General features: G+C 46.2%; 1 protein-coding gene across 1 annotated transcript in view; it reads right to left on the reverse strand.

The window, feature by feature from the left end:
• The window catches only part of PLCD4 (phospholipase C delta 4), a 244,806-nt gene that overhangs the window by 39,888 nt on the left and 185,946 nt on the right, over positions 1–18,972 (reverse strand). The window contains exon 10 of the mRNA XM_078683514.1: positions 11,624–11,740. Within this exon, the coding sequence (XP_078539640.1) occupies positions 11,624–11,740 (117 nt within the window). The remainder of the gene's footprint in view (positions 1–11,623; positions 11,741–18,972) is intronic.

Raw genomic sequence — 18,972 nt, forward strand, 5'->3', positions numbered from 1 at the left:
GGAGGGTCATACATATGAGCTCCCGGTCTCCCAAGCCACAAGTTCATTCTCCACCCCAAGAGTAAATGGCAACAATAATAAGCAACAGTTACGGTAATGAATGGGGAGAGTCATCAGACACAGCGCAGCTGAATGTTACATTGGGACATATAAATCCGATCCTCCGCCAGCCAAGCAGCCATCAACTATAAAAGGGAGCACCTAGCCCTGGCCCGTTCGTGCGAGCCCCCCTAAACATGGCCCCTGAGGAAAGCCCGTCCCACCCAACACAAAGAAACAAAATGTCCACGCATGGCAGAGGAGAGGTCTGTGAACACAAAATGGACGCCGCCCGTTACCAATAGGTCCATCTTCACCGACAAACATCATCCCCAGGTTCGCCCGATGACACTCAGTCCACAGCAAGGAACGTGGGGCTTGGAAGGAGGATGCAGTCAAAGGGGCTAACAGCTGCAAAAGCATTGTTCGGGGCAATAGCGACGATACCGTGAACGAAATCTCAGCCCCCAGGAGGGAGAGATACACTGCAGCGCCACAGGAGCTGGCAGACGGCCGTCCGCAGGCAACAACACTATCAGGGATAATCCGCTCCCCTCCGCACTCGCGGGGAAACATAGTAGCCACCTCAGGAACTGGAGAAGGCAAATCGTCACCCCACTGGGAGCAGTCCAGCCATATTCGCCTCAGAGTGAACGCAACGCCATCAAGCTTCTCACCCAGCTCTCGGTAACCATCCCTCCACGCAGATCGTAGGTCCCCAAGAGCAGCGAGAATGGTGCCACAGGATAGCTCAGGTTGGGGACCCCACATCACCGCGTTACGAGATGACCCGCACACCCCATCACACATCGCAGCGATAGGCAGGGTACTGCAGCCTATCTCGTGCAGGGAGCCATCAAACGTTTCCACCATGGAGGGAGAATGACAATAAGATGGGGGCGAGGACGGCACCGGCAGGCAGCAGTCCAAGATACCGATGCCAACGAGGCAGACCTCTAAGGAGCGATCCTCGGTAACAGCCATCCCCACATCAATTCAAGGCTGGGGCAAATTCGGGGGTGGTCCGCAAAAACCGGGCAAGTTCGAAAATGGGGTCGATACTGCTCACCTCCAGCTTTACACAAAGAAGAAGTATTCCCAGTGAGTCCCCATCTCGCAAATGCACCCCAGTCGCGTGGTGCGAGGCGCTGCGCCCCAGCAGAGAAATTCTGTTCCTGCTCCCCGTCGGCAGTCAATGCGTCCTAAAGGGCCAGCTCCGAACAGGCCCGGCTGGCCGGTGTTGAGCAATTAGCACCCGGCGGCATTCAGCTGCGTAGGTCCCGGCTTCAGGGCTGTGGAGGCCACCAAACAACTTCCCGAATAACTCCAGTTACCAGGCAGGTAGAAACCCCAGGAGAACACGAATGAGGACAGCGCGCAATCACCAACACCCCGCTGCAGCGCGACCTCAGGATGATAATCAGGATTTCAGAGCGGGGCTCGAGAACTCGCGGAGCCGGGAGCCTACACGTCCGCTCCGGTGGCCATCTTGGCTCCTCCTCCAATCCGCACTTTCTTGAACCTCAGGACGCATAGTAAGTTTAAGGAATTCGATCTCAGGAGCATATTCTGTTTATAGCTGCATAAGCTCCGTTTCAAATAGTCTGGACATTTACCATATAAGTAGCGGAAAGCAAATGTCAGGGCCTTAAATTCAATTCTCCTGGCCGCGGACAACCAGTGGGACTTCTTGATATGTTGAGAGATCTGAATACGGTAGGGTACTCGCCTAATCATTCTCGGAGCCGCATTTTGGACCATTTGCAGTCTTTTAATCAAATATGCAGGTAAGCCTACATATATACTGTTCGCGTAGTCCAATCTAGCCGTCACCGTGCGACAGTCCTCAGGTATTGAATGGATGAATTTTCTTAAGATTTTCAGTTTGCCAAAACAGGTCGAAGACACCTGTATGATCTGAGCTGAAAGCATCTACATGGCCCCCCTCGCTCAAGTGGCCCAACACCACAACCTCACCATCATCTCCTACGCTGACGACACTCAGCTCATCCTCTCCCTCACCAAGGACCCGCACTCCGCCAAATCCAACATCGCCGACTGGATGAGGAGCAGCCGTCTGAAACTGAACTCGGACAAGACGGAGGTCCTCATCCTCGGACCCACCCCCTCAGCCTGGGATGCCTCCTGGTGGCCGACCACCTTGGGAACAGCACCAACGCCAAACGACCACATAAGCAACCTAGGATTCATCCTCGACTCCACCCCCTCCATGTCCAAACAGGTCAACGCCGTATCCTCCTCCTGCTACAACACCCTCCGCACACTCCAAAGAATCTACAAATGAATCCCGACCGAGACAAGAAGAACAGTAACGCAGGCCCTCGTAAGCAGCAGGCTGGACTACGGCATCGCACTCTACGCCGGAATCCCAGCCAAATACCTGCGTCGTCTCCAGCGCATCCAAAACGCCTCCACCCGACTGATCGTCAACGTACCCCGCCGCTGCCACATCACCCCCACCTGCGAGACCTCCACTGGCTCCCCATCGAAAAGAGGATCACCTTCAAACTCCTCACCCACGCACACAAAGCACTCCACAACGCCGGACCAGCCTACCTGAACAGCAGACTCAGCTTCCACACACCCTCCCGCCAGCTCCGCTCCGCATTCAGCGTGCTACCTCCGGCGACAGATCCTTCTCCCACCTCGCCACCAAAATCTGGAACAACCTACCTACCCACCTACGTCAGACTGAAGACCTCAAGCCCTGGCTTTTCGAGCAGTAACGGCGCCACCTAAACCCCTCCCCCCGCGCCTTGAGACCCTCACGGGTAAGTAGCGCGCTATATAAGTCCTCTGATTGATTGATTGATTGATTGATTGATTGATTGAAAGCTCATAAGTGTTCATAAAGAAAAAGGAGACTCTGTGAAATAAAAAGTTTGCGCAGATCACACAATTTTAACAAGCAGGGAAGCTTTTATAGATTCCAAGTTATCTGGTTTCACATTTTGAAATTCAGCCACCAGATGATTTTCTCTGTCGCGCTCTCTCTTCTGTTTTACATCAAAAGTTGCTGTTTCGACTCCATGCTTGGCCCACAAAAACCGACACAGACATACCAGACCCAACCCAGGGCCCCCAGACCCAACTGGCAAGCCAAGAAAGCATATATTTGGGGGGAAGGGGTGACACCACAAACACCCTCATGAAGCCACACCCCTGTCTACCTGTGTGGAAGCGGCACCCCCCAGAGGAGGAAGGATGAAGGAGGGGGTGGAGGGGTCCAGTGACGGTAACATGGGCCAATGACAGCAATGAGCCCAGTGCACAGATTCATGCTCACAGCAATGCTCCAAGGGCCACTGGAGACCCAAGGCTGTTGTTGTTTGGGGTGAGCAAAGGCAGCTGCCTGTGGCTTGTGGTGGGGTCCTTCAACTCCTGCTGACTGGGGTCAAGACAGCAAGTCTTCCACATATGCCTCATGTGTACCCCCGTACCACGGGTAGTGTGTTGGCGCACCTTGTGGGGTACACCAAATGCCTGGGTCATTATGGACCCCTGTGTGCGTACACGGCTCCCTGAACTCTCTGGACACCAGGATATATTCACTCTGGATATCGTCTTCTACTGTCTCCATCTGTCTCCTACGATGCCCTCCATCCATCTAGTCCTCTTCTAGCCTGTGCGCTTTAGGTGTCATTGCCTCACTCGTGCAGCACCCAGCTTGTCTGACTGACAGGCATGAAGTATCATGTCATCTTGACAAGAACATCCTCGGCATAGTGTGCCTGCTGCTCAGGATCACAGGATCCTAGCAACTGACTGAGAGAGGCTGCATGACAGCTCCTCTGACCTCATGCCCCTGGAAGGAAAGGTAGATGAGCTGACTTCCCATCTTTGCCTCAGGGCCAGTCTGAGCATGCACGAGACACGCCCCCTTGACTCCTTTGCTGCTGGTTCATGCCCAAGCCCTCCATTCCAGCTCCAGTGATCCCTGGTTGAGGGATGTATGACATTACAACGCATGCTTTTACATCGCATGCCTTTACAACGCTGTTTTTACAACTCATGCCTTTACAACACATAGTGCTTTGGGGTGCTGGATAGTGAATAGTTTAATTTACTATTCCAACTCCAGTCCCCGTGGATAGTAGGGAAGGTGTTGGATAGTAAATTAAACCTATTCCCTATCCTAGAGCGCCCCCCAGCGCAATGCAAGTTGCGTTGTAAAGGATGTTTCCCCTGGTTGAGGCATGCCCTGGCCATTATTCACTTTTTAGATCTTGCCTAAGACAGTACATGCACTGTCTGTTGCAAAACATATTGGGGCATATTATCAAGGACCAGTGTTAAAATTATCGCCGTTTTATCGGCAGGAAACTGCAGATAAAACGGTGATAATAGGCTTGATAATACGCCCTTGTTAATTCCCATAGAAGTCCATGTTCTGGTGTTAACATGGGCTTCCATGGGAAGTAACAAGGGCGTATTATCAAGCCCATTATCGCCGTTTTATCGGCAGTTTCCTGCCGATAAAACGGCGATAATTTTAACACCGGTCCGTGATAATATGCCCCATTGTTAGCTTACAGGGGAATTACAGCCCACCCAATGCTTACCATTTGTTATCTTTATTGTCACTATCATTTGCGTGCTTCTTATTCGTCAGCTTTTGTGGGCTTTCCTTTCACAACTGTTGTTTGTCCCTACGCTGTAGTGTGAACCGGATGTATGATGTTACAACGCCATCAAAATGATCGTGGTACATCACAACGCAGCTTTAACAATGCAAGTCGTTACCACGACTTGCGCTGTACGGTGCTGGACTTAGGAATAGTATGATTTACTATTCCAACTCCAGCCTACGTACAGTAGGGAAGGTGTTGGAATAGTAAATCACACTATTCCTTAGTCTAGAGTGCCCTCCAGTGCAAGTCGTGGTAACGACTTGCGTTGTAAAAGCTGCGTTGGGAATGTATTGCGGTGTTTTGACCGCGTAGTAAAGGTTGTTTCCCGTGTGAACCCCTTACTTACTTCCACTGCTCCGTTTTTTCAGGCGCTACTTTTTAGGTCTCGCCTAGGTAGCACACATGCGCTGTCTCTCCGAGACTTCAAGTAATCTGTAGCAGGGGAGTAGCGGAGGCCTATTGCCGGTAATTTCTCCTTCCGCTTGCCATTAGTAAAGTCTGGCATTGCTTTTTTTAGCCGGCTGATTATTGGCTGTGGATCTGATGCATCACTTCCGTTTATTCCGGAAGCTGCACCGCCTAGCTACAGTTTTTGTCCGCTTTCATGGCCAGTTTAGTTACTGCAGGGCCGTATCTTTTCATTTATGAACTACTTCATTGGTTTTAAAGCACCATGGCACCTGGTTCATCTATAGCGGCCCGTGCCTTTCTTTTGTTTACTCTATTTTTTTTAATCTGTGTATGTTTTTTTTCTCACAACGTGGCACAGCAGTAATGGCGCCTGTGCATCTTCACAACGCGGCACGAAGGTTATGGTGCCTGTGCATCTTCTTTTTGAAATGTGGGACTTGCAATGGTGCCCGTGTGTTTTATTTTTTTAAATGCGTGTTAAGTTAACAAAAAATATATATATAGTTATTTTTGCAGCGCGGGACGCTTTAAGAATAGCATCTGCGCGCCTCGCTTTTATGCTGCTTGGAGAGCGTCTTGACAGTCACGAATCGCTGCGCTTTCACAAGAATGCAAACAGCCTGGACGGGCTGCGTGTCTACTTTGGATCGTGCTTAGAACTGAACCCATCCCAGGTCCCCACACATATCTGACTGGCACCTCTATCAGGTGATGGGCAACACCCCTCCCTCCATGTGCACACTCTATGGCTGACACCTTTCTGTTCTGGACCGCTCTCTACGTGTAAACCTACGCGCCACAGCTCAGTGTCTGGCACCTCTTTACGTACCACATTCCCTCAATTCATCCGCTCAAGGCAAGGCATATCCCACGCTCCTGTGGGCGCACTCTCAGTGCCTGGCACCCCTCCAAAAGCAGATTGAAGCGTTTATGGGCTGCACCCCCGTCCCTCCATGTAGCTATTCAGTGCCCATTGTTCACTCGGACAGCAGTCTCCAGCTATCCACACACTGCCTGCCACCCTTATTATATACCTTCCCCTGTGCCCCTCTCTGCGCACACGGTTCTCCTCCCACACAGACTGGCACTTATCGGTTCTCCTCCCCTTTGACTTTTGCGTGCCCCCATTCAGTACGTGGTACCTCTCCAGGTTCCCCTTCCCCATGCCCATCTTCTCAGACACGCTGTTCGCTAGCACCCCTATTTCCTCCCACCGTGTCTCCACGCATGCACACTGTATCTGGCACCTTTTTGCTATCCGTCCCTCTGCATGCACCAATCTGCGAGCAGAAAGAGCCCGCCACCTCTCTCGATGAAATCACCCTTCGTACACTGTTTGTGTTTTCCCTGTACCTGCTGTGTGCTTTCACTGCTGTTTTGGTGAGCATTGAGTTTTATTTCTCTGCGCCTGGGTCCATTCATCTCCTTTTACCCAGTATCTGCGGGGTTCCAATGGGGTCAAGATTTTCTGTGTGACTGACTGTGTGCATTTTGTATCTGTACTGCGTGTTTGCCTGCGGCCTTAAACCACTGGTTAATAAGCTCCCAAAGGACTGGCATACCTCCAATACCCCCAACCGCAACACTACAAAATTCACCCATCCATACTGTATGAAATGGTTTGAATTTGTTCTACAATATTGTGACTTGATTTGGGGTCACGCCTGAGTTCTGGTGTCATGCTGATATTTCGTCTTTGGCTATGGAGGAGGCTTGCTCTTCACAGGACCTCTTCTGCATTACCCTCGAGCACATACATCTTAAAGACCATCGAGAATACGGTGCTGCTGAGAAATTTAACGCTTGACGCTTGACGTCTTTCTCACTTCACCATGGTTGGCTCATTAAGCTTAACTTTTGAATATTTGACAAGCTAATTTGGCAGCTCCTACGCAACTCTGTAACATAAAGGGTCATATAGTCTCACATAGAACAGGTTAAAACTCGTTCAGTTGGATTTCATACATTCATTTAATTAAAATGATTTATTTCTATATTTACAAACAATATCGATGGGAACAGAGGTTAGATTTTTGGGGGGATTTATTTTTAGACCTCCTCCTCATAAAGCTATATGAATGCATTTAGGAGTGTTACATCATCCAAAATCGTCAGCCCCATCCCCCTTACCCCCCGACGGCACACAAATCTCTCCCCGGAAGGTATTCCAAGGCCCTGAAATTTTAGACCATTTCTTTGGGCATCCCCTGGATACATAGATGGGGATTTCTGTCACCATGCACCAATCCATATCTCTGGCCCAGTCCGCAATACTGGGTGTGGTCAGAGCCCTCCACAGTCGTTCAATATTTCGCTTGGCCACCATGAAGCCCAAAGTTACCCAGATCCTCTCCTTGGCTGTAAGGTCAGTGGGGTCCCAGATGTTTAACAAAATCAATTTGATGGTGCACTGTAGTTCCTCCATCATTAAAACCACCCCCTCCCAGAACTTCTGAATCATCTCACATTCCCAAAGTGTATGACTGAAGGTACCTTCCTGTCTGCATCGCCGTGCACAACCACTGTCTTGGGCGTATCCCATATGAACCATCGAGGGACCGGAAACGTATATCCTATGGAGGATTTTTAACGGAACCAGACGAAGTCTGGAGGAATGGCAACTTCGCAGGGAGAAGTCACTGCGTAACGCCATTCCTTGTCATCTAGCCTGCAACGTTGTGGTCCCATTTACCTCATAAGTCAGAGGATCAGCCATGTTGTTGATAAGTTTCTTGTATATGAGGGATATGGCCTTTTCGGGCAAGTCACCATCTAGAACCCTGTCCTCTAAGGGGGAGGATGCTGGGAGATGTGTGCCCTTAGGGAGAGCCGAGAGTAGTGCATGTCTAATTTGGAGATACCGGAACTGTTCAGAGCTAGCCATTTCAAACTCTTGACATAGTTGGGCAAATGGTATGACGTTCCCAGATTTCCATAGGTCTCCAATTCTGGAAATACCAATGGTGTCCCATTTGTCAAACCCCAAAGAACCTGACAGCCGACCCAGCTGGTCACAGTGCCAGAGCGGCGTAGCATGGGTAAGTGCGCCATCCCACCACAGGCTTTTAGTAGCATCTTTCCATATCTGCATAGCGTGTTTGATCGGGCCAGACAAGATATGTTTCTGAGACTTTGTATATAGCGCGCCCTCAAACCCACCCCCGCGGGAGAAGCCAACAATCGATACGAAATGCCGGGTCGTCATGCCACCTATAAGTACATTGATTAATAGCAGAGAGCTGCGAGGCCCAATAGTATCTTTTCAAGTCGGGTGCCCAATATGCCCGTCAAACCACCCCTGTGTGAGCTTATGCAAGGCGATGCGAGGTGGCCTACCCTCCCACAGCAAATCTCGCACGGTCCTCTCCAGATCTTTAAAATACGACGCCGCTACCAGATGAGGAGTGTTCTGCAACACGTACAGAAGACGGGGGAGGGACAGCATTTTGAATAGTGCAGCACGTCCCAGGAGGGTCAGGGGGAGTGACTTCAAGTGTTGGACATCAGACTTAAGGTAGCACAAACGGTGGCTAGAGGTTAGTGTTGTAAAATCGTGTCAGATCTTTAGACACCCAGATACCCAGATATTTGAAGCCTGCAATGGCCTCCGTCAACTGGCATTCCCGGGGTAGCTGAGAGCGTCGCCCACTAAGAACATAAAGCACAGATTTGGACCAATTGATGCGATTACAGCGCACAAACTATGGAACACTCTGCCGCACTCAATTAAAACAAGCCCTTCACTTTGGTCTTTCCGTAAACAACTTAAGACCTGGCTTTTTAATCTGTAAACTCAGTCTCCCCTTCTTTGGTTAAACACTGCAGATATCTTAGCGCCGAGATGCCCTTGGGCCTTCGTGCGCGCTCTATAAAAGCTGTTAATAAATAAATAAATAAATAAATAAATAACCTGCGAACCTGCCAAAAATGTGGAAAATATCCATCACCATGTTGAGAGATGTTGCCGGGGAGGCGAGATAAAGCAGGATATCGTCCGTGTACAATGAAATGCGGTGCTCCCACCCATACTTCCATTTAAGACCCCGAATAGCGGGGTCCTGCGAATCCACGTAGCGAGAGGTTCCGGCCCCCAGGCACCCGGTGCGCCCGCTCCACCGAAAAGAAATTGGAGGTAGGTAGTGATCAAGGTCCGCGGATGGCCCTTCCACACATTCCGGAACCCCAATTATATGTATGTTGTTGCACCTGGAGCGCCCTTTATAGTCATCCAACTGCGCTTCGAGCTTTGCAGCATTTGCAGATCCTCCACCTTTTTTTGCAACTCTGACGTGTCTTCGACCAGGGAGGCCACCTTGACTTCGACATCCTTTAGTCGCGAGTTCATTGAGCGCATATCCTCTCTGATAAGGGACACCTCGGTGGACACTGTGTCTATACGCGACTCCAATGATGTGCGGACGGAGGTGATGACTTCCAGAATATCCTGCAACATCTGTTCCTTCTGTTTCCCACCAGACTCCGATTTATCGGACAAAGCTACTCCTCCTTTGGGGCTCGCGCAAATTAAAGACTTCTCTGTTTTTTGGACAATCTTCGAGTTGTGCCATTCATTATGTCACATGGGTTTTTGATTTACTAAAGTCACTGTGATAACATACTTTTGGGTTGTGCTCTGTCTAACAAAGGTTGTGTCGCACTCAGTTACTTGATCACTCATCCGTGCACTCCCTCAGCTCTCCATTTGTTCACATTGTAAAATTCCTCCACTTTTCCACAAACACACACTCTCACCAGCTAGAAGGAGGAAACTGAGATAGTAAAGAAAGTGAGCTAGGGGCAGAAAAAAGCCCACTCTAAAAGCCTGGTTTAGATCTTGGCGGGCGGGTTACTCTGTCAGAACGGTGACGAATATCCCGTACTCGGAATATAAATCCCATTATACCCTATGGGATTTATATTTCGGTGTGACGGAGTAAACCATTTGCCAAGATCTAAATCAGGCCCTAAGTCTGTAATGGATGCAATAGGTCTGCCTGCCAACAGACAGAGACATCTGAATGTAGGTGAAATCCAAAAATTGAGTGAGAATGAAGAGGGCCCAGATTTTTTCTGTATCTTTTCCGCTGGGACTCTGGGGAGAGTGAGTGAGAGACTGAGTGAATGAGAGGATGTGACGCTGCAATCTTCAGCCCCTCCATCTTCTTTCCTCTCGAGTGGCCTCTCCAGGTGATACTCACAAATGCAGCAAAAATGCAGAAATCTATAGCTCAGGTTTGCAACCAACTTCTAGTACCCCATTGGTTGCTTGCAAATAATCATGGGCACCCCCAGTACTCACGCATACAGAGTGGACTCCCAGTGGCTATTTGAATAAATGAGACTTCAACTTGCCCTTTGTGAAGTCACACAATGGATTTCTACCACTAATCACCCCCAAAGGGATGAGTGTAAAACTAGAGTTGCAGAACCAAAAGGACTTTCCCTGAAGTCTTGAGACAAAACATGTGTGGTGCCATGGTTGTTTGCTTGTGAGCAGGGTGAGTCAGACTTCCAAACGGCTCATTTTAAATATAGTGTATCAGGTGAGTGTATTACTAAATATTAGAAAATAGAACACACAAGTATTGCTGTTATCTCTGTCATATTAACATGATTTTCAGCACTTCATGGTTAGAGTCAGTAGTCAGGCCATGTGTGCTAGGGGGGAACAACCTCTACAACGAAGGTTTTACAACGCTGAACTGTTACCACGCCACTTTTACAGCGCAAGTCGTTACAACGACTTGCGCTGGGGGGCGCTCCAGGATAGTAAATAGTTTAATTTACTATCCAACTCCTTCCCTACTATCCACGGGGACTGGAGTTGGAATAGTAAATTAAAATATTTACTATCCAGCACCCCCAACACAATTCGTTGTAATGACTTGCGTTGTAAAAGTTGCGTAGTAACGGCACGCGTTGTAAAAGTACGCATTGTAACGTTGTACATCCGTGCTAGGGGCCACAGCTATGCTGAGACTCCCTCTACAAACTACGAAACTGTCAATTAACCTCGACTGACGATGTTGTTTCTCCACAGTATATCTGTAGCAGTGAGGTCCTGCACATAAACACAAGCAAAGTGAGGCCAGAAAACAAGCACTGTGCTTGCCCATGTAACCTTCATATGCCTGACGTATTGTTGCACTTGAAGAACCTACCTCCTCTCCAATTGCACTCTACCTGCTCCCCAACATCTACTCCCCTTTATGGGTCACTAGCTTTTGGAATTCTGTCCTTTGGTTGGTCAACATGAAGACTGTTTTTCCCATTGGGTGTCATTTGGAGGTGAAGCTGAATGTTGGCTACCGACCACATGTCTGTGTGGCAATGATGCAGAGCTCAGCTGCCTCTGCCCAGCCCTGGTGGACTGGGCTTGGCCTATGTGTTCACAACTTTTTCACTTTTTATTACTTCAACATGACCTGTTTGTAATGTTTTTTTTGAAAATATAAATATAAGTTAAGAAATAAAAATAAACAACCAGCACTGCACTGTCTGCTGATCAGATCAATACTTACCAAGTTGGCATCCCATGTTCCACATCTCCTGGGGATTGTAGTTGGAGGAGTCAGTCCGCATGCCACTCGGGTAGATCCGAGAGAGGAACCGGGAGTTATATTGGACAAACTCGTTCCCTGTGCAGAGAGACAGAGGTGGTGAGACAGTGTGTTCTTCCTGATGATTGGGGTCTAGGAATATCCCCACCATGCCACAAGCCTCTCCCCTGCCCACTGTAGAGAGTTCTTGCAATCAACAACAACCCCATGATGAGGGGCAGGAAGGGGGTTCAAATGTGTACTGTTTGTAATGTAGCAGGACTCAGAGAGTGAGTGGATGATAGGAGGTATCTGTGGAACTACCTTAATGAACATATGTGCATAGAGGGGCAGATTTCTGAGTTCTGGCGCATCTCTGGAAATCAGCAGGGATGCGCCAGAACAGATGCAACACGCTATTCCCTCCCTGCGCCACCACAAATGCATCGCATTTACAATGCAGCGCACCACGGCGCAGGGAGCCGTAAATGCATGTCGCAACCTGTGGCGTAGGGGCGGTGCATTGCTGGAGTCGTGTCGCAAGCGCGACGCGGCTCCAGCAATGCAAAGGGGCACCCTATGCCTAACATGCTGCATCAAGCAGACGCAGGGTATTGACGCTGCATGGACATAAAAGTGAATCAGAAAAATCTTGTAGATTTCACTGCGTCACTTTTATGAGGGGTTCCTGCGACGGAATGCCCACCCTACGCCGGAACACCCACATGAAACCTAGCGCAGGTTTCATGTGGCGCAGAGCTTTACAACGTGACACATCTGCCTAGATGTGTCACGTTGTAAATAAGACGCAATATGGCGCATGGTTTACGCCACCGCTGCGTCACAGAAGTGACGCAACAGCGGCGTAAATGTAGCGCATGGGGCTTGTAAATCTTCACCATCGTGTTCATGGTGCAGTGTAAGTCTCCGGCTATTTATCTAAAACCCAGATAGATAAACCAAGTGTCTCCTGTTCACACTCCATGCTACAGACTGGAGTATTGATCAGAACAATACTTACCAAGTTGGCATCCCACGTTCCACCTCATTATTATTCGTATTGCGGCCAAACATCAAAGATCCTGTAAACCTTAAGGGGGTCTTATTACTGTCAAACCACAAAGACCCTGTAAACGTTAGTGGAGTCCTATTACTGCCAAACATCAAAGGTCCTGTAAACTTTAATTAAGTCTTTTACTGCCAAATCTCAGAGACCCAGTAAACTTTAATGAAGCCACACTACTATCAAACCCCAAAGACCCTACAACAATTTCAGGCTTACTACTACCAAGCCACAAAGGTCCTGTAAACTTTAATGGAGTCCTATTACTGCCAAGCCTCAGAGGTTCTGTAAACTTTAATGGAGTCTTTTTACCACCAAACCACAAAGACCTTCTAAATATTAATAACGTTTTACTACTGTCAAACCTCAATGACCCAGTAAACCATAATATAGTCTTATTGCTGCCAAACATCAAAGATCCTGTACATTCTAATGGGGTCTTTCACTGCCAATCTTCAAAGACCCAATAAGCTTTACTGGAGCCATACTGCTGACAAACCCCAAAGACCCTGTAACAATGGAAGTCTTATTTACTATCAAACCTCAAATAACTTTAACATTTTGATGAAGTCCTACTACTTCCAAATATCAAAGGTCCTGTAAATTTTAATAGAATCTTTTACTGCCAAACCTCAAAGACCCAGTAAACTTTAATGACGATGCACTACTGTCGAACCCAATAGACCCTGTAACAAGTAGAGTCTTACTATTATCAAACCGGCATAACCCTGTAAACTTTAGACGGAGACTTATTACGGCAAACATTCAAAGACCGTGTAAACTTTAATGTCATTTGATTACTGCCAAACCTCAAAGACCCTGTAACTATTATAGGAACCTTTAATGTCTAGCCTGAAAGGCCTTGTGACATTTAATGAAGTCTCATTACTGCTATACCTGAATGACCCAGTAAACTTTAATGGAGTCTTCCTACTCATTACCTGTTGGAAATGTCATTCTTTTGCGTAGTATTCCCTCAGATTTTTGCTGTGACAGTTTTCATTGGCAGTAGAACTCTTTGCACTTTACTCCTGCTGACTCTTTAAATTAATTTTAACTGCAAATTTTACTTCTGACATGACTAAACCTTACTTTAAAATATTTATAAGTCAACCCTAAATAGACCTTAATACCCATATGGCAGGGTTCTTGGTATTTAAATGCAATAAATGCAAGACATGTAAAACGTTAATGTTGAAGATGTTATTGCAGTGAAAAAGCCCTTAAAGCTATTGTCAAGGGTATTTTCCATCAACCTCCAATCTTTGCATATCAACGTACCTACAATTTGCAACAATTATTCAACAAGAGCAGCCCTCAATAGGAGCAGAATATAGAGGTACTGTTCCTTGTCATAATTGTGGCAGCTGTAACAACATCATTAAGGGGGTATACAACGGTAACCACGCATTTTTTACAACGCGGTACCGTTACCACGCTACTTTTACCACGCAAGTCGTTACCACGACTTGCGCTGGGGGGCGCTCCAGGATAGTAAATAGTTTAATTTACTATCCAACTCCTTTCCCTAGAGTCCACGGGGACTGGAGTTGGAATAGTAAATTAAAAAATTTACTATCCAGCGCCCCTCCACGCAAGTCGTTTTAACGACTTGCGTGGTAAAAGTAGCGTTGTAACGGTACGCGTTGTAAAAGTACGCGTGGTACCGTCATACATCCCATTAAGGGTACTACCATCATGCATCCCACCAAAGGTACCCCGAACAAATTACGAGTAACCGCCACTTGTGATTCCAGTAACGTAGTATATTTATTGAAATGCCTGTGCGGATTACCATACGTTGGTAAAACTGAACGCAAAATGAAGACCCGACTCACGGAACATAAAAGCAACATACGAACAAAAAATACCAAGTCTACAGTGGCGGCACATTTTTTAGAGTTGAACCATAACATCAGTCAACGCAGGTTTATGGTGTTGGAACAAATAGTACTAAGCGAAGGGAGAGATAACAGAAGTTTTCTCCTACAACGTGAATTGTTTTGGATTAACAAACTAAAATCTGTACATCCAATGGGGTTAAATGAGCGTTTAGAATTTAGTTGCTATTTATCATTTTTAGAACTGCACTATGTAAGTGACCATTGTTCATTTTTTTCCAACATGTGCTTTATGCTGTTTTATGCATGCTATTGTTTTACATTACATTGCTGACATGCATCTTCGCTTTTCTCCACATTTTTTAGTTCAATTAGGATTATCTCTTCTATTCTCCCATTTTCGTTTCTATGGTCTATTTCTCTATTCGGGACTATTTGGATGCACTTATTTGTCTTTTTGAAACCTTTTTTTACAGCTTCACCGATGTGATTCTTTTGCATGCAAGTGTTTTTTCAGTGTTTAGGTTGCATAGTGGTTTACTTCCGGATCCTCCGGCATTTCATTTCTGGGTTACGAGAGAAGTGGGTTACACCACACTTGGTTACTAGAATGCCGAGGGTTGTACTTAGTAGCAGGTACGCGTTTTTGTTTTTACGGTCGCTTATGTGCAGTTTTCACTTATTTCAGTAAAGCGCACAATGGTTTTGTGCATATACGTGATGTTTCTTAATATCACTTGTCACGTGTTTTTTCACTCGCATTTACGTGAGCGTCAGCTCGCATAATTTCCCATCTTTATATCACAAACGATGCATGAAGTTTCATTCTAGGTACACTTGTCTATACCTACGATTATTGTCTGTTCATTCGGTCACGCACATTCATTTTGTGTTTTACACTGTTCACTCTTTGGGTGTTTCATGTTCTTTCTCTTTTTGCCCCGCTCTACTCAGCACTTGATTTAAAATTTCGGACAGTCTCTGATCCTCTGCATGATTTTTTGGTCACCTACAGCATTAGCGTATCTTTTGCTTTGAATTCAAGAGCTCTTGGATTTTAGCTCATTAAGTAAATTGTAATTTTCTTCAGGAAATTCCTCCTGACGAAGGTTTATCGGAGAGTCTATGCTACCTGGTACTCTGGCATACAAGTTTAATGCCCAATGATTATGGATTCTTAAATATGAGAAGTATCATATGAAGAATGTGAATCATGAATTGGAAAATAAATCTTCTATTTTATGAATAATTGGATGGGATTTCAGTTTACTTGATGAACATTTTAAATGCGATCTCATCGCCATTTGTGAGTGCTGTGTGAGCATGTTCTTTCCTTGTAGGTGGACGCTATTGTGCTACTGTTCCACATTGTTGTCATTGTTTTCTAGTTGGGTAGGTGCCATGTACTCTGCTATGCACGTTTCACAGTTTTTTCGTTGGGAAGATACCATATACTCTGCTATGCACTTTATACTATTTTCTATTTGGGCAGGTGCAACTGTTTGCCGATTTCTTTACCTAAGTGCTAATGCCAACAAGTATTACTGATTAGTTAAAAGCCTTTGTTTACAGCTGACCTCAAGATTGCCTGATACTTGTCTGTTGTTTATTTGTTTAACTGCTGTAAAAGGTGGTGCTGATTACTAAAAAGCTTCCGTTTCCTGCAGAGGGTCACCTGGTATGCTTCTTGTAGTTTATTTGTTCTAATCTAATTAGAGGCCTCTACTCCCAGCTACAGTTTCCTGCCAGACACAGCCTTCTAATTGGAAACACTCAATAATAGCCAGGAAGGCTCCAGTGTTCAATATGTTTGTTTACTCAACATTCAATTTCCTGCCTCAGTTTCCCACCGGAGACAGCATTCTAATTGACAGGAAACACGTAGGGCCCGATTCACAGAACTAACTTAAGACAAAATCCTAAACTTAATACCATTTTGGTATTCACAGAAGACACTTACTCATTTTGGTATTCACAGAAGGCACTTACTCATTTCGGTATTCACAGAAGTTAGGAGTCTTAACTTTAGGACTCCTAAATGCCTTCTGTGAATACCGAAAGTTAGGATTTTTCTCAGTTTAGGAGTCCTAAAGTTAGGAGTCCTAACTTTACTACTAATAAACTGAGAAAAATCCTAACTTTAAGACTTTTGATATTCACAGAAGACATTTAGAAGTCCTAAAGTTAGGAGTCCTAACTTTACTACTCCTAAACTGAGAAAAATCCCAACTTTAAGACTTTCGGTATTCACAGAAGGCATTTAGGAGTCCTAAAGTTAGGACTCCTAACTTTACTACTCCTAAACTGAGAAAAATTCCATCTTTAAGACTTTCAGTATTCACAGAAGGCATTTAGGAGTCCTGAAGTTAGGACTCCTAACTTCTGTGAATACCGAAATGAGTAAGTGCCTTCTGTGAATACCAAAATGGTAGTAAATTTAGGATTTTGTCTTAAGTTAGTTCTGTGAATCGGGCCCGTAGTAATCTTCTAGAAGGCGCCAGATATACACTTGTATGACTGGCTATAAATACAGCTTCCAAACGTATTCCCCTACTTGCCTTTGTTGATCCATTTTGAGAGAGAGCTGTGTCTCCCGTCAGTTCCCACCTTTAGTTCTGAGCCCTGCTGACTGCGACAGGAATACCCTGGACATCTTCCCCTGGAAGTTGGGGGTAGGCAACACCTCTTGGAAATCTGTCCCTCTCCTCTCCTCTCTCTCTCTCTTGCTAAATCCTTAACTCCTAAGGGTTAGTCACCGGTATCAGTCATCTCTTCTGATACTAAAGCTTAACCCTTAAGGGGAAGTGGTGGAATATCTATGCTTCAGGAGAAGTCCTTGTAATTGAGGTGAGTGGCCCTAGATGTGACAATTCTCAATAACATGTGCCAGGCACAACTGTGGCATCTCCATGTATCCACTTCAGAACACTCATGAAAGATCAGAAGAGGACTTTAGCTGCTGTCTGTGACCTGTCTGAGACCTGAGAAGAGCCTAGAAGACGGGACCAGCACTCCCTCTTGTACCCAAGTCACACAAATGGACTCCAAGATCATTAAGATGACCTCCTGTTAAAGCTACAGGGACACAACAAGCTACATGGGCTTTCCTCAAATTGCCCTGCTGAACAGTGGCAACTGGACCTGCACTGGTCTCTGCCTGCCACCCCGTGAGTCTCTAAGTGTCTCCTCTAATGTCCTGGGAGGTAATTCTGAGGTGGATTGGGTCTTAAAGTACTTAAGTCAGAATGTAAAATCTTTGACTAGGATGATCCTGCTTAGTGTATCTGACCCGCACTCCATCGTGGTCAGCGTCAATGTTGCTTCTCGGTCCTATTCTACTACAACTTTGTGCTTCTTGGCACTATTTCTACTTACAACTTTAAACATTCATGTCTCTGGTTCCCCTTATTGGATTTGTGTAAATTTGGTGTCACTTTGTGTATAAAATTGTACTCTATTTGTCTAATTTGTGATTTTCATTGTTTTGCATTTTGACTTAACCACATTAGTGCTAAGGCAATTCCCCCTGAGCGCTGTTACTCCAGATTTCCCATTGTTCATGACAAGCTCAGCTCGTCATGAGCACACAAGCAGTGTACTGCATGACGAACTGAGCTCGTCATGAGCATGGAAGGGGTTAATTACTGTTTAATACTGCATAAACATTTTACACATTGCCTGTAAATAAAGCCAGTCTCTCTGTGCCATAGTCACCAGGGGGTTGAGCTCGACTATTTTAGTGACTTTCAGGGTTTGCCCTGACAAGGACTGTGATCATTACTTGAGGTGGATACTTAGTGTAAAGTGCAATGCAATTTCACTACTGCCAGACCTCAACATAGTCATGCTACTGAGAAACATTAATTCCTCTATAAACCTAATGCAGCCTAGAGCTGACAAATCTAAAGATACTATAACATTAAATGGAGTTTTACTACTGCTACACCTTAAGGACATTGTAAACATCAACTGAGTCATTCTGATGCCAAACATCAATGACCCTGTAGACCTTAACAAATCATTATTACTGCAAAACATCAAAGGTCCTGTAAACATTATTGGAACCTGAATACTGCCAAACCCCAAAGGCCCTGCAGACATTAGTTCATTATTAGTGCTAGTAAACCCCAAATGGCCAGGTAAAGTTTAAAGTAGAGGTACTACTACCAAATTTCAAAGGCTCTGTGAACAGTACTGGCCTCTCACTACTAGCAAACCTAACCACGCTTTAAACTTTAAGAGAGTCTTACTACATTGAAATATAATGACCCTGTACATCTCTCAGTCTTACTACTGCATAACCTCCTCGACCTTAGCACCGCCTTCGATACGGTGAACCACGAAATCCTTCTTTACCGCCTCCTGAGCTTGGGAATCTCAGGAGAAGCCCTAGCCTGGCTCACGTCCTTTTTAAAAGACCGTACCTT

Source organism: Lissotriton helveticus, chromosome 3_1 (genome assembly GCF_964261635.1).
Source record: "Lissotriton helveticus chromosome 3_1, aLisHel1.1, whole genome shotgun sequence".
In the NCBI taxonomy this organism is placed as follows: Eukaryota; Metazoa; Chordata; class Amphibia; order Caudata; family Salamandridae; genus Lissotriton; species Lissotriton helveticus.